General features: G+C 42.2%; 1 protein-coding gene across 2 annotated transcripts in view; it reads right to left on the bottom strand.

The window, feature by feature from the left end:
- The window catches only part of LOC118774796 (serine/threonine-protein kinase PAK 3), a 35,360-nt gene that overhangs the window by 8,677 nt on the left and 10,042 nt on the right, over nucleotides 1-16,641 (bottom strand). The window contains exons 2-8 of one of the 2 annotated variants that reach the window (XM_036524306.1): nucleotides 10,035-10,228; nucleotides 9,375-9,475; nucleotides 7,908-8,061; nucleotides 7,536-7,573; nucleotides 3,943-4,005; nucleotides 690-833; nucleotides 226-397 (exon numbers count right to left, since the gene is read on the bottom strand). In XM_036524306.1, the coding sequence (XP_036380199.1) occupies nucleotides 226-397; nucleotides 690-833; nucleotides 3,943-4,005; nucleotides 7,536-7,573; nucleotides 7,908-8,061; nucleotides 9,375-9,475; nucleotides 10,035-10,206 (844 nt within the window). In that variant the 5' untranslated portion in view covers nucleotides 10,207-10,228. The remainder of the gene's footprint in view (nucleotides 1-225; nucleotides 398-689; nucleotides 834-3,942; nucleotides 4,006-7,535; nucleotides 7,574-7,907; nucleotides 8,062-9,374; nucleotides 9,476-10,034; nucleotides 10,229-16,641) is intronic. The other variant, XM_036524307.1, reaches the window with a different exon arrangement.

Here is a 16,641-nt window from a genome sequence, read left to right as displayed (position 1 = left end):
TGTTGCATATACATATGCATATATGCAAACATTTCTTTGCTTATCAGACGCTCCAAAGTGACTTACACAGCTTACCTTTGGTAGGTGGTATGCTCAGGTAGAACAGCAGTGACCCAACTCTGAATCCTACCTGTAACCTTTAGGTTTCAAGCCCAGCTCCTTAACCTCTTCACCATGCTGCCACAGCAGTTAACCTTGATGTTGTTTCAAAGGCAAGAGACATACTCAGCCGCTCCAGTATCTCCTCGTCCGTCATCTTGGACTTCTTCCTCTGCCGGTCGGTGTGTCTGTACAGGGTGCTCGAGGTGTTTTCGGGGGCCTGTGATTCGGGCGGGGTGGTCACCTCCTTCACGGGGGCGGGTGGCGCCGCCGGCTCGATGACGGAGCGTGTGAAGATCTGCGGGGACATCCTTCATCAGACCGCTTTGCGGTGACACGCTTGTCATCTGTTTCTGAAAATGTGTCTGATTTTTTTTCTTTCTGATTTCCTTGGCACTTGGTATTTTCCTCCAAAGAACTATTTGTATTTATCTATCGGGCTAGTATACCTGTGAATAAACATACATGATTTCAGGTTGCATGCAGAAATACTGATCGATCTCCCTTCGTAGTGGAATTAGCTGTGTTCTGTAGGATTCACACGCATGAGACCCTGGTCAGTCTAATGACTTATATAGAAGCCCTCTCACAGATTTGGTGTGCTCCGGTCTGGGCGCGATGACCGGGGGCAGCTCGTTGTCGTCGTCGTCGTCATCCTCCTCTTCCTCATCCACGTCATCTTCCTCTTCTGACACCGGGGGGGCCAGCGGGGGCTCAGACGCCGTCTTCGTGCCCTGTCGGATACAGGTGATGATGATTCACTGTTTTACTCTGGATTGTACAGTTAGCTTTCCTATGTTTGACTGTTCCCAATCGTAGCGTGTATTATATTTTATTATATATATGTATAAGTGTTTGACATTGTGTGCAAAGAAAAGAGGTGTACAAAATAGACACTGATGGCTTCAGAGAGATTTCCCTGGGTCAAGTTAAAAAATAAAGCTCCCCAAACCCAAATGCATTAAGCAGAACAGTTTCTGTGTGTGATGTGGCTTGTGGGTTTGAGTAACAGTGATTACGCAAGGTGATTCACTGTGTTTTCGTGAAAAAGTCCAGCTATGTACAGAACCTGGCTACCAGTCTTACTCTCAGACTGCGTGGGAGCTGGAGACACTGTTGACAAAAAGTGAGTGGGGAGGCAATAATACCAGACTTAAATCTTTTCAAAAGCAGTCTCTCTCAATCTGGCCCATTCATTTCCTACAATTGCAGTGTCTGTGAAAAGCAGACATGTACAGCTATTATCTCCCTCACTGTTTGGGCAGCCAGTAGTAGAATGTGTTCAGGTGAAATTCAGCCCAACTGCACAAAACAGAACAAGCCAAAACATATTGTTTTCCCAACATCACATATCCAGCGGAACTGGATTTTGAATGGTTACTCAAGTTAAAAAAAAATAATAACTCCAGCAGGATTTCGTCTTGTCCACTAGGGGGAGACATGCCAAGCTTGGTGTAAGCCCGTAACTGTGAAGCTGTGAGTAGAAGCAGTGAAGCTGGAAATGAAGCGCAGCAGACTGTCATCCGAAACGTCACCAACACAGCGCCTGATACGTTGGTGAGGCCTGGGCACCTGAAACTCAACCCTCACCTCTAACTGTTCCCCATGTATAATTCAGCACACAACTGAGCAGACAGACTCAGTTCTACAGCTGGAGACAAGAGGTAAAATAATGCAGCAATTAAATGGTATCCTTCCGTTTTATTCTCCTTATTCCCTGTGCTACTTCAACTCTAATATTGACAATAATCACCTTCATTCTCTTCGCACTTTCTTCACAAGAGGCACAGCTGCTAAATATTTATGGAAACCCCAATTCATTTTGCCATGAGGGTAAATTAAACGAATTCAAATAATTCAGTACAGTAGATGTGTCCAGAAGGACCACAGCGACCTTGAGGAATACTCTCAGTTCGGGTGACAATGAATGTAATAGCTCAAATAGAGAAATGGCTATGGTGACTTTCAAAAGACATTTTTTAAGATAATGTGTATTTCAAGTAATATTTTGGATGTCACCGGTGCCATTCAATTTAAAATATCTTTCTGTCAACTGACAAATGAAGAAATAGATATTAACTTCAATTTCCTCAGGATACAGCTCACAACCTCTGAAAGGAGATTAAATATAACTATGAAAAATGCTGTCAAAATACTGTGAATTAGGAACAAGAAATCTAGACAATTCCAGAGACAGTGTGTGTGTGGTGTGTGTGGGTGTGTGTGTGAGAGAGAGAGAGAGAAATAAAGACAAGGACGGAGCATGTATACATGCCTGCATACATACATGCCTGCATGCTTGTGCGTGTGTGTGGGTGGGTGTTGTGCATGCATACTTGGTGTAGTCAAAAGTGAACCTGGTCTTCTTTCTTCCTCACAAACATAATAAGTTACCTGAGCCGCTCTGAGGACATTCTTCAGAGTCTGATGGAATGTGACAGTCAGAATGGCTCCCTTACATCCGCTACCTCAAATGGCAGATGAATTGAACCACCTTCTGCATGCAGTGTGGATGGTGTTCTGAGAAACACTGATTGGCTGCTTGGCCCATGCCTCTTGTGCCCCCCCCCCCTCCCCTCCCCTACTGTTGGAACACTGGAACCTGTTATCACTCCCCTATCTAAGACAGACAGTGACTGAATGCAAGATCTAATAAAAACATCTGAATTTAACCTGGGCCCACTACACAGTTGCAATAGCTTGCATGCGCTTCCCCTACCTGCTGTTCTTTTCCATTGAAGAGACAGTTTCACTCGTCACGGGTTCATGAGTATGGTTTGTTACACAGTGTGATGATGTAATGGGTTAATGAGTAAGCTCTGTTACATAGTGCGATGATGTCATGGGTTCATGAGTAAGCTCCGTTACGTTGTGAGGTGATGTCATGGGTTCATGCCGAGGTCTGTTACAGAGCGGAACGACACATGAGGAAACAGTTACATACACGTCGTAAAATCAGCTGTGCCGGTCCCGATTCCATACTTATACCGGTGGAGCAAGTTAGCAAAGTGCAAATGCAAGGTGTGATCTGTGAAAAGGGCCACAGAGCTAGGGTGACAGAACTGGGTATGCGGCTTCACTCCAGTGAGCTCAGTTAGAGCACAGAGGCCCAGTCTGCACTTGCAGCCGGAGAAGCAGGGCATGGCTGAGCTCATCAGAAGGTTTCAGCCAATCAGCCAGAGGTGGCAAGCAAAGCTAAGCGCGGCTGGGGAAGTGCCGAGCTGACAAGTGGACTAAGCAGATGAGGTGCAGCGGCAGCAAATCAATTGGCCTATTAATCAATCTTTCAATCAGCCAACCAACCAGCAAAATCAAGCAACCAGTCTAGCAGCCATTACTGGTAACGATATGTTATAAGTGTTATGCGTCATACAAAAACATATTCTTTCCATTTATTTAACTATGTAGAATGCACCGCCAAAAAGACAACAGATTCATCCTGTACATTGACTTAGGTCTGCCTATCCCCTTTAAGGCACTTTTAACAGGGAATATTTAAAACGGATCATACCTACTTCAAAACTGTAGCCATTAAATCTATAACAATATTTGTCTATCAAAATTATGGTCATTTGCCCAGTTCCTTCAGGCAGATGTTTAAGAATATTTGGCATTTTAATGTATATGGCTCATATTTTTCTTCAACCACCACTAAACATTTGAACAACTGAGTGATATACAGTAGTCTTTACCACAGTAGTGGTCCACAACCAGAATTTACTTAATGTTCATTTTCCAGCATTTCGAAGCACAGAGAAAGTGGTGTGTCAGGTTTCTCAGTTTAATTTCTGCACAGATTTATATATATATATGTATGTATATATAAAGCATGTGAGGGTTTACCTTGTCAAATAATGCGCTGCAGGTTCTAAGGCTGACGGGAGGTCCGGAGGACAGCAGTCGGTTCTGAATGTGGAGGTTGAAAATGGGAGGATTTACACAACACAAACCGACACAACACACAAAAGCAAATGGACTGTGTGAGGAGGGGGGAGGGGGGGAGGGGAAGGGGGGGCACTAGTGCACTATCAACGACTCACATTCACTTATCGAGCTCTCAATTTCATTTGAAATTGAGGCTCCCTGAAAAAAGAGACTTTCACCGTTACAGTTCGGCCGTGTTTCTCTGTCGATAGCGGAGGGAATCTTGGCCTCAAAGGCTGTTTGCACTGTCAACACAGAAGCTATATCCTGGTGATTGATGTTTCTCACAGATGAAGTACAAAGTGTTCATGGTACCAGTATGGAATCCTAAGGATGGAACTTTGCCGGAAAGGAACACTACACATGGTTTATGCTGATATGAAGTGGGCATCGTGTTCTTCTGTTGTCCTTCTATTCCTCTATCTATTGCACTGCCAGTCTCTAATGATAACCACTTGACTAATTATTGACTAATTATGACTAATTATTGACTAATTAGTATTGACTAATTATGCACAGGTGTTAATAAAACATGATTGTTCTCTAAACAATATTAACAAGATAAAGGTCAAGATCAAAGGTCCAAGAGCATTTTTTTCAGTTTACACTTACAGTTCTCCTCACTGTTCTCTAGAATGCTGTTTATCCTCATGTTAACAGGTCAAATGTTAAGGTCACAGAAGCCCCTAAAATAGTATTAAAAGTTTCCAATTATTTGTACTTTTACAGTACAATTCTCAACCAACAATATTCTCACCTGTCAAGTATGCTTGCTAACTTTTTTACATAATACATGACCATATCATTTGTCCATAATGTCAATGCTAGCAAGCAGTAATACATTTATTGGATATACAAAACAATACAATATTGTCAAGATTCCACAATCCTTGTCTTTCCAAACAGGTGGATATCCATCCACCAACTAATGGTAGCCTCATGCTGAAGGGAAAACATTCAGCCACTGAATATTTCCATTGAGTTACCGCATCGTGATTCAAAATGGTCTGTACAAATTAGTCTATAAGACACGGTGGGTACATATGGTTTTACCAGTGACACCCCTGTCATTTTAAATTTTCCACTGTTCCACTGATTTCACAACATTCAACACCAAAACTGCAAACAATGTGAGCAAAACCTATAACTTTTTTTGTGGGCTTCATTTGACTTGTTTGTACCAAGAGCTAAAGAAACTACTTAACTGTGCCTCTAGTATGGAACCTCTACGTCTAAAGCCATATTCATGAAGGGGATTCTCCACAGTGGACTTATACCACATAAAAATCCTATCTACTGTCTCAATAACTCAGAGTTATTGTACCACTCAAATATTCCTTTCAAAGAAATTGCAAACTTGACTTGGCCAATAGCATGCCATTTTCACCACTTTCAAGATTATGTGTGCTCCAATAGTCCTCTCTTATGAGGGCTCCTAAATGTCAGTTGCTTAATGTGTCTTAAAAGGCATTAAAAATCCTTTTCAGTCAGATTCTGAACTTGAGAAACCGACAATTATTCTTAGAATTCTACTTTAAAAATTGAGCATTTTTATGAATATGGCACTGATCTGGAGATGTCTGTCGCTAATGAAGAAAACCCATGACTCATGACAGATATGATCACATTCAAAACATTTCTTTCACTTTTCAGTGTCAGCCCTGCTTTGCCAGACTGCTTTTTTTGGGATGCTTTTCTTCTGAGTCTAAGTATACTTTCCTGAGCACATGAACAGAGGTAGTGGTATTCTTCTGGCCATGTTAATCATTGATGAGCAGACCTTGACAGCCCTGCTCTCCTCAAGGGATTACATTACAGTGCCCGTTGCCTTAATGCTGTTGTTGGATTCGCCACAAAAGTTTTGAAATTCACCGTGTCTGTCCCACAAGTCCCACTTTACATGAGCCTCTATGGCAATGAGTTCATGGCTCAGGGTGTGTTTGTGTAAAATGAACATCTCTTCTGAGATTTTTTTTTTTCCTGATTCTTCTCATGATTTGTCATGTTCCACGCTTCACCACACCAGTTCAGCGCCGACGGGAAACATTGTGTTGGACGTGTGCTTTGCCTTGGCCTTCACCGGCTAAGGCTATGAGAGAAATCTCCCAGCTTACACAACCAGCACCAAATCAGCACAAAATAAGGCTTGAGTTGAGCTTGTGTATACATGCCAGCATCTCGGAGAAGCTGGTAAAACAGCATTCTCAGGGAATATGGAGGAAATCACGACACAGTCGCACTGCTACCATAGCAGTCACCGAGTCATGGTGTCCAAACTGCTGGACACACACTGCACATGGTGTCTCCACTGTCCATTACAGCCCTGACAGAAGTGCTCTGCGTGTCCCAGAACCTAGGGCTTCTCCCTGGAGTCCAAAGGATAGGGAGATGAGTGTGTCGCTCACGCACAAACTCAGATGGGTTGTGAGGATGAGGAGAATGTGAGAGTCAGGTCTGAACACCGTCCTCTGGTCCTTCACAGCACGGGGATGGACACTCACAACATCTCTCAGGATTTTCCAATTTGCAAAACTGAGGCGTGACCGTGTTACTTACCTCGTTCTGAGAGTGTGCACATTAAGCACGTTTGTTGTGTATGTGGCATGAATGACTTATGGGCTCAAACTTCTGGGTACAGTAACCAGTGTCAGAATTATTGTCATTGTTGGTTAATGTATTTTATTAAAATACTGTTAGCCCTGGATGTCAGTCCAGTAGAAACGGCTGATCTTCCCCCCATAGTAGTGACTGCTGTTTATGCAGGATGGACTCACCTGAACAGGTTGTGAAGGGAGACACTCAAACAAATGGAAAAAGTCCTAACACCATTTCACGCATAGGCGTTCATGCACAGCTGCATTCACCACAGTGACAGGAAATGGCACAATCAAACGTTACGCGAGGCACCACACAAAATGAACAGCCCATCGCAGTGTTTTCACAGGTGAGGTCTGAAATAGCTTAAAAATACGCTCCGTGATTTTCATAAGGAATCCATGTGAAACTGGCACAGCTAACTATGATTGCAAAAAATATAAAAGAAACCTGATTACGCCTCTTACACCACACGCAGGCAAAAGGTAAACTCACAAAGGCCTAAACCTCACAGCTGTCAACTTCTTTGCTAAGGCCTCCAAATCCTTTAACGACAGTGGCGGCATGCCAATTTGCAGTTTTAAGTCCCACAGCATGTACGCTCACCTTCTGCTCCCGAGGTAACTATTATGGACAGCTCTGACCAGCAAGAGCAAAGGGAACTACCCACTTGTATCAAGTTTGGTCATCTTAACTTGGCCTAGTATTCATGATAATAGGCTACAACTAATAAGACAGCTTCTTAATGAAGCATGTATTGCCATATTCAAGCGTTTAAAAATGATCACTTTTTTCTACGTTCTACTTGATAAGAATAGGGTATAAAATAGTGCAAGATCTGTTCTCACATATAATCTCAGGAAAAGTGATTATTCTGACATTGATCTTTGAAAACAAAACCTTAATAAATTACTTACCAGAGTGTTAGCTGCTATGTAACCATGCGCTGATTTATCTGCAAAAAGAAATTAAAAATTAAATTTCGAAACAAGGTTTTGTTTTTGTCATACCCTAGGGAGGGCTTGTCTTTTTTCATCATTCACAAATGAGGCGTAAAATAATTCATATAATTTTAATGACAGAATCCAACTTCCTGACACAAATATCTAATTTAATTCCAGTGGTAGCCTGGCCCTGTGCATTCTCTTTATTCTACTACTACTTCTACAAAATGCATTAGCCTAAATTTCACTTTATTACAGCTGATGCTTCAGTCTGTCCAAGCTTTCTCAAGTATTTTATTTTAGGAGCTGCAAGGATGGCCCCCCTGGGCTGCATTGGGCCCTCACCTCCGGACGTAAAGCTCATGTACTTCTGGTTGTTGACCGTCTCTTTGGAGTCGTAGAACTTGAGGACGTCCAGCACAGCCTGGGGGTTCTTCTTCTGCTCCAGCTTGGTGATGTTGGAGGTCTGAAGAAGCCGTGCCCACTGCTCAGGGATTCCCTGGGGGAAAGGGGCAGGGAGGAGGGGGTGGGGGGGGGGGGGGGGGGTGGTGGGGTGGACAGAAAACACATGCATATTAAAATGATGAATCAGGATATTAGTCCGCATGACAGGCTTTCACTTCCATGGCCTTAACTGAAGCAGCTCCACAAATGAAGTCCTAACAAATGACTGTTGGCTACGCAACGTTAATTAATAATTCATCTTGACCTATTTTGCTTCGTGACCAAACATGGCGATCTGTTGCAGATCACATTAATGTTGCAATCAAAAGTGTGCTGTGATTTTATTAATTAAAGTATTAAAATATTGATTTGGTAACTCAAAGGAAATTGCATAAGTGTTTGTAACAGACAAATTTATTTATTGACCTAATGCAATCAGTCAGCACCAAAACAATTAGCTCATGTCAATTATTCAAAAGACTGTTGGCATAAATACGCAGTGATATGCAACCCTAGTAACCGACTCAATCAACACACAACTACTGTCACCACACCTCTGTCTGTTTTAGGAAATCAGGCTCCATTAAGAGCATTAATCCCTGCAACTTTTCAATCTGTGTGCAATATATTGCAAAAGGAGTCTTTGCAGCAGCCTGCTCTGCATGAAAAATTGAATATGGCAGTATAACTGCGTTCTGCACAGTGCTTCATGGCATTCACAGCAGACCAACCCTGTTGTGTTATCTTTACAGGCTGCAATGTGCCGTTCCTTCATAGGCTTATTCCCCTTCATGCAACCCTATTTTTGGAATCTCCCACTGCATACTGTAGTACACCCATTGCTACTGCAGAAGTACACAGTATGACATTTGAGAGCTTAGTGAACAAAGGGTCATTTCCATAGACTTAATACAACACTCACATGCTAGCCTGTTATTTAACACTAAGAGGACAGGAGACTTATTGCCTGAAATCATGTTCCATGGTTAACATCTCATCTCAGAGTGCAAAATGTGACTTTAATGGGAAGGGGCGTCCGGACCCCTGCTTCTCATATAATGTGAATTTCATCCTTTTTCCATGTCGCAGTTAAAAGAATAAGGTACGCTTCGGCACACTGGGAGAGCCAGACACAGGCTGCTCTATTCCACTGATCTGAGGGCAGTGATGATTGACCTAGTCACCCAGCAGATGAACTGTGAAATGGAACCAGGGAGTTGCACCTTTGGATTTGTTCTGGGCATTATGTTCTGCGGTGACTTTAGCAGACGAGAGAGGATTTCACTGATGCTACTGTTGTTGTTTTGATCAAAGACAAATCTATCCCTCCCGCATCGGTGGAGCACCAATTGAAGGGGATTTACTTACGGTGAACTCCCCTGTAACGGCGTCGAAGCCGACGTGTATTGTGTGCTCAAAGTCCGAGGGCAGGGAGATCTCAGGGCGTTCCTTCTCCTTCTTCTTATTGGCTGGAGAGCGCAAGAACATAAGATGGTGAGGAAAATAATTTCAGTGCGTACCACATTGTGGATTATAAAACAAGTTATACATTTCAGTCTCATGTTTCTGATTATATAGATCGGACACTTGTGCTACCGATTAAGCATTTCAACTGGAAATAGTTCAACACAAACACAAAACACCAGCAAAATATTGCTTCGTTTCATTTACAAAATGCAAAACAAACCCAGCATTGTCTGCATTTGCAAAGGCTTTTAATTGACAGCAGAAGCTAGAAGCAGAAGTATATTTAGCCAGGATATATTTAGTAACAGTAGATTTTAGTCAAGACTTGTTTGATCTTATTTGCCGGAGGCTGATTTACACGGACACCACTTCCATTCTTCAAACGACATAACACACTGCAGCCTCTTTAAGCTCCTTGCATTTAGCTGCAAAGGAGTTATTTTGAAATCACTGATCTTTTTTCAGTGAGAAGACATTTCTTTCTCACTGTAATGGCAGCAGGGAGGTAGGGTCGGGGACAGTCAGGGTGGGCAGGTTTGTTGGGGGGGGGGAGATGCTCACTTTTGTCTCCTCCAGGAAAGATGGAGCGCAGACGAGCCTTCTTGTTCTTCTCTTCAGGAGCCATTGGTAGAGGTTTGGAGCTATGATTCACTGAGGAAGAGTCTCTGTTGTTACTGTTCATTCTCAAAGGGGGGGCTGGCGGTTTCTCTTCAATATCCACACTATCGGACATCTTTAGTAGCACTCACAATGTCCTGGAGTAAAATAAGAAGCAGAGGCAATATGGTTTGCCGTTAGATTTTGATTAACAGCATTGAAGAGGCCATGTTCTTTCGAGCAGAAAGAGGGAAAGATTCCAAAACCATTCCATTCAGTACTCCACATGGGCATATCAAAATACCCCTGATTCACTAATATGGAAAATTTAATTGATTACTTCCATTAATGACAGACATTTTCAGATCAAGACAGAGAACATTCTCCTCTCAAGCCTATACTCAGCAAGCCACTCTTATCTTCAGGAGTCACCCAGTGTGACTGTTTAAGAATTACTCCTGCAAAGACCAATACACAGTGTTATGGTATGGGACAGTGTTGATATTATTTTTCCCTGAGAACAATAGTATATTACATTTCTTGCTTCACCCTTAGTGGACAATCTTTCCAATTCTCTAGGGGCACGGAAGTTCTGTACTACTTTGTTCCCAGGGGTCAATATATCCCATAATCCTCTGCTTAAATCTTCAATTTCCTGTCATCTCTCTGTTAAATTCTGTTCTTCATAAAAAATGACCAGAAGACTGACCAGAAGAAACAAGATTGGGCCTGTAACCATAAGACTGTGGGTTCAGTTCCCAATCTGGGGCACTGCCCTAAAGGTACTTAACATATGCAGCTGCATAAATGCACAATATGTGAAATGCAAGGCTAAGACAGCCTGGATAAGGGAATCTGCCAAGCAAATAAATAATGTGAAAAATTGAACGGCTCGTGCTAGACTCAAGAAGAGAGCTTGTGAAATGTAGCACAATCACACATTTTATACAGCTAGGGCAACTGTTATGAGGTTATTTACTCCAGCTCAATATGCAGGGAATGACTTTTTTCATCACCTTTCAACAGATATATTGCAAACCTCACTTGACACAGAATGTGTGTTCCATGATATGATGAGTCTTGCCCTAGCTTCACAGCGCCTTGTCACGCTTAGCACTATTTTTGCATAGCATTTCCCAGACTCTGCGGTCTGATGCTAGGGAATTCCTCCTAGATTTCACACAGACACACACATATGCACACACACACATGCACCCATGCGCACACACACACACACACACACACACGCACACACACACTCACACACACACACACTCCTTAAATTACAGGAGTCTTTGTGGCATCTGCTCACAAACTGATCCATCAGACAAAATAAGACTGAAAAGTCAAAGCCCACATTTCTTGTCAAACTTGTATATATCAAAGTAACACAAATAATTTTACATGCTGGCATAAAAGAAATGGTCTCCTCAGTAATTTTTTTCAGTGTTTAGCTGGATGTACCGAGAGTTAATTCAGTTGCGTTGCCCCTACAAGGCTTAATTACATCCTAACACCTCTGTGAGTTTTATTTTCTCATACAGCCTCCCTAGTGCCTTTGAAATATGAATGTCAGCAAGTAAAATAGGCTTTAGCTTATAGAATTCTGGATATAACTTCTGTATGTCTTCTGTATGTCTCTGACACCCATAGCAATATTAGGGGAAGGAGTCTGAAATTGAGTGAACCTTTTCACTGTAAACACTGCTGTGTTTCAAAACATTTTCTTGCAGCCTCAACATTAATAATCAGGATATGGCAAATTTTGTTTAAGGGCAAAATGCAATACCAATACAAAGGGACAAGCATATTATGGAAATTTATATCTTGTTATAATAAATAGATAGTTCCTTTGCTATATTTGGACTGTCTATAGTGGATAGACAGTTTTATGTGAATAGGTGGTAGTACTGAAGTAAACTTCTCAGCCAGGGAAGAAAAATAAGTGCATGTATTTTGCCTCCCTGAAAGAACACTGCAGGTCACTGTAAAAGACAAGCTGTTTGTGACCCTGCCATTTTTCCCGCTAAATCTCCTGGTAAAACAACAATTTTGTCCAATTATTGTGGACACCGGAGAATTTTCCACGTTTCCATAAATGCTAAATGCAGATATAACAGCACAAAATGCTTGGACACTTTGGAAAAGATGACGTGTGCAGGGCGCCACACAGATCTTAAGGAAAATAAATTTTATTTGATCTGCCAAATGTCCATTTCCATGGCAATTCCCAACGAGAGTGAAGCTTAAATCTGGGATATACAGAGGAAGTGCTGATGGCCAATGATGTTATTTCAGGATGTAATATGAAAACACTGATATTAGCACAGAGCCATAACCTAAGATTTGAAAAAGAGAAACGTTCAGTCCAAGTGGCAATGTGCTTTGAAGAGGTGTGCAGGTAATTTCTGAGAAAAGAAGCAATGAGAGCAATGAGAGTGATTGCAATGAGAGTGTGTTTCTGTCATGGTTCATTTCAGTCATGTCTCAGACTGACCATTCATTACAGTCTCTGCATCTGTTTGAAATAATGTGCTGTTTTACTGGTTCTTTAGTTCTTGTTTCAGAGCTTGTGTGGTGTGAGTTTGTGTGTGTGTGTGTGTGTGTGTGTCCATATGTGTGTGTGTGGAAGTGTGTCTGAGACGCAGACAGTGTTAGTGTGTGTATGTCATACACAATGTAGCACCACCTCCTTCTTTTCACCCATTTGCTGGCTGTTTTATGTCAGCTTTTAATCTGCAGTGGTCTCATAACACATCTGCCATGTCTCAACCCTGCACAGCCCCACTAATGGGGCACACAGAGAAAGCATAGCAGCGCTATCACACACACACACACACGCGCGCCCGCGCGCGCACACACACACACACGCACACACACGCACACACACGCACGCACACGCACACGCACATGCACGCGCACGCGCACACGCAGGCACGCACACGCACGCACACACACACACACACACACACAGACACACACACGCACACACACACGCACACACTGAAATGGGTGGGGGGTTCAATATTATTCTAAGCTGCCAGTGAGAAGACTCTTATCTGAGGCTATCAGCGGAAAGCTAATAGATGTGGTTCCCTTATGCTTCCTCTCCCTCTGTGAAATGCAGCATTCAGAATTGAGTTGATTACAGTGAACACGAAGGGAATGTTCAGGGTCAGGTCTAGCCATCTATTGAGAAGATGGAGCAAGCACAGAGCATCTACATAGACTCAGTATTGGTTCATCAGTCATCTTAAATAAAGACCCTCAGCTTCATATGATATCATGGAACATTCAAAGCCCAGTGTCCCTACATAATACTCTCCCGTACAGATCGATACAACAACAGAGTGAAATCAAATACAAAACAATATCATCACACAATACACATTAATACAAGAAATATCCAGCAGAATATTTATGCTGTCATCATGCTGTGTCCTACCCAAAAGTTGCGGAAATATAGTAGCGTCGCAGTAATGATGAGGCTTTGAGCACAGTACCATTACAGAACGCACAAAACGGTAATGACAAAATTAACTTTGCACAACAGGCTACCCATGACATTACATTACATGCGTTTAGCAAACAGTCGCTCTTATCCAAAGCGACGTCCAGCACAATAGAACACAAGTATATCCATTCAGGTTAAATGAGCAAACCCACCCTTGATATCCATATGGAAATTTAATGTGCTGTACAATATCAAGTTAAAAGATAGATACATGAGATAGTGACATATTTAGTCATATTTTCCATGCATTAATTAACAAATGCATGCAAATACATGCAAACCGACTGCCTTAATGCATTTTGATGATATACAACGATATCCTGCTCAATTTCTGTATTTCATCGCTTTTTAAATTTATAGCTCCCTGACCAAAAAAACTAAAGACTAAGACCAAAAACTAAAAATGATTTACTTGCTTGCATTATATGGTGGAATATTATATATTTAGATATTTTTAAATGCAATTCAAATGGTGTGTAATATATATTTTCAACATTTTCAAGCCAAGATACAGTATACAGCACACTAAACTAGTAATGCACACATATTGCAATATTTAACTCTTACATGTATTACAATATATGTCTGTCTTCTATGTGGGTATATAGGACCTTCATACAAATACACCATCACAGCCGAATATCCTGTACAACACAATAATGCAACATAATCCTCTCTATACGGCACAGTAGCACTATGCAATATCCTTTGCACAGAGTGCAGTATCACAACAGATTATCTCCTCCACATAGCACAAAATCACACAGAATATCCTCTACAACACAATATACAACATAATCCTAAATATCACAATGAAGCATCCCCCTGTATATGAAGGCCACACACACAGCTGCCCTCACAACTGAGCAGGTAAGAGTTAACATAACAGCTACATCCTGTCTCAACCAATCATATTGTCTCATCTATAACGTCCGAATGGTTGAGCCTTTACTCCCTTGCTTTAATTGAGGATGAACTCAGTGTTTGGATTTTTAATCTCCAAAAGCACCTGCTCTGTGAGAGGCTGAGCAGAGAGAGATTGTGACTGACAGCCATCCACGCTTACACTTAATTAGCTTTTTTGAAAGACATCTGGTATATGCAATATTACCGAAATGTGGAGAGCAGCAACTGTGGGAGATCAAAAGGGGATCGCGGAATAAACAAATTATAGGGCTCTGAAATTATCAAAAAATGCATGTGTTGTGGATTAACAGGGTCCTGAAATTGCCCCAAAAAATTCATATGTTGCAGATTAACAAAAGTGTGCTTGCTCCTGCTCCTTATTGGCTCAACTGTTAACATCAACAGGCAGACTGAGTCCAGCCATAGTCAGAAAATGTAAATAACATAATATCAGTCATCACTCAGCTAAGAACACTTGGTAAAAAGAACCGATTAAAGTGATAAACATACAATCACATCAAACAGTAAAAAATAATGCTTATCCACACAGCAATACAAATAGAGGTTATGCATGACTGAATTTATACAAAAATTGATAAGTAAACTGAGCAACCTCGCTTGTCAAAACGCAGGAAATTTGCAACACACAAGCATTTTTAGGACATTAATCGCATTGGCTATAATTGGTAGACCGCAAAATTGGAGCCAACGGGGTTATGAAACAAAGCTAGGACCCTCGACTGGAAGCAGGTCTCCGTGCAAGTGAAGCTTTTGCATCAGGTCAGTCTGTGGTCAGCAGACAGGACTTGCTTGAAGATTGCTTACAGAATGACTGCATCTGTATGCGTGCACGTGTACACCTTGGAAAATCCATTTTTATACCTGTCAGTCATAAGGTGAGGTGGAGTTCAAGACAACATGTATTCGAGGCACTCGTATACCTACATATATACTTATGCTCTTAATGAGCAAACATAAGTCGGTTGCTCATAGAAACAAGACTGCGGATGCTGTTTTTGCATTTTATTTTTAAATTTACAGAATCTCCCAGAGCTATTTTCGTAATACACTGTGACTGCTGCGATTTCTCTTCCTCTCAAATTCTCTGTGAAAATGCTAACTGGATTCTCTGTGACATATGAAAAACAGACCCAATATTGGCCTTTTCAGAATCCGTGTGCGGTAGCGCAGCGCAATTCTTTAGGGACTATATGTAATAGATCACTGAATTAATGCATAATGGAACTCAGAGCTTGTATGATTTGCAGGGTCTTGCTCATATGTAAGATTTAAGACCGCTGTGGCAGACTCCAAGCAGGGTATATACCGACTGCCGGCTCGGTGTACTCTAAGCTCCAGGTGAATTAGTGTCATAATGTATAGAGGACATGCTGTGTGGGGCGGTTTAAGGTGTGTGGTCCTACTGCTCCACTGCCTGCGTGCTACCGTAATGACTGAGCACATGTCACCCTCGCGAGCCTGGCTTACAGTAATTCAATCTTTAATATGTGCCATTGCAGATCTGGCCTCCTCTCTAGCGTTTCGGTGCCTCGGCAAGTCGGTTATATAATATCCACCAGGCGTCCTTTTTCTCCGCACCTTCGCGCACACCCTAATGATCGCTTAATTAATTGCTGCTGGAAAGCACGCTGAGAGGCCGGGCTTTCCGCGGGGACGGCTAAACATGGCCGCTCCCCGGGCGCCCAGGCATTCCTTATCCTTCACTGAGGCTGAGCATAAAACACTGACCTATTTACGGAGTGCGCGGGCAGACAGAAAGGCAGGCAGGCAGGCAGGCAGGACAGCCGAGGCTCATCTCCCCCCTCAACGCCACACCTCCCCCCCCTCACAGCCGCCTGAGCTCTGAGCTCTCCGCCTCTCTCTTGGCGGAAAACACATCGCTGAGCATCTTATTTTTACCCCTATAGGAATATTCCCTGCTTCCAGTTCAAGTGAGGGGGATATTAAAGTCATTAATTACGTTAAGCTTTGTCATTTATTTTTCAGTTGCATGTGCTTTTTATTAAATGTATCTTGGTGTGATATTATTGTTAAATATGCATTGGTGTTCTTGCCAGTAGAGGAATTTAATGGCATAATGTGTTGTAAGCGTAATTCCCACTTACAGTAAAAAAAAAAAAAAACAACTTC

The sequence above is a fragment of the Megalops cyprinoides genome, chromosome 3 (genome assembly GCF_013368585.1).
Source record: "Megalops cyprinoides isolate fMegCyp1 chromosome 3, fMegCyp1.pri, whole genome shotgun sequence".
Classification (NCBI taxonomy): domain Eukaryota; kingdom Metazoa; phylum Chordata; class Actinopteri; order Elopiformes; family Megalopidae; genus Megalops; species Megalops cyprinoides.
This window is presented reverse-complemented; position numbering and strand designations above follow the sequence as displayed.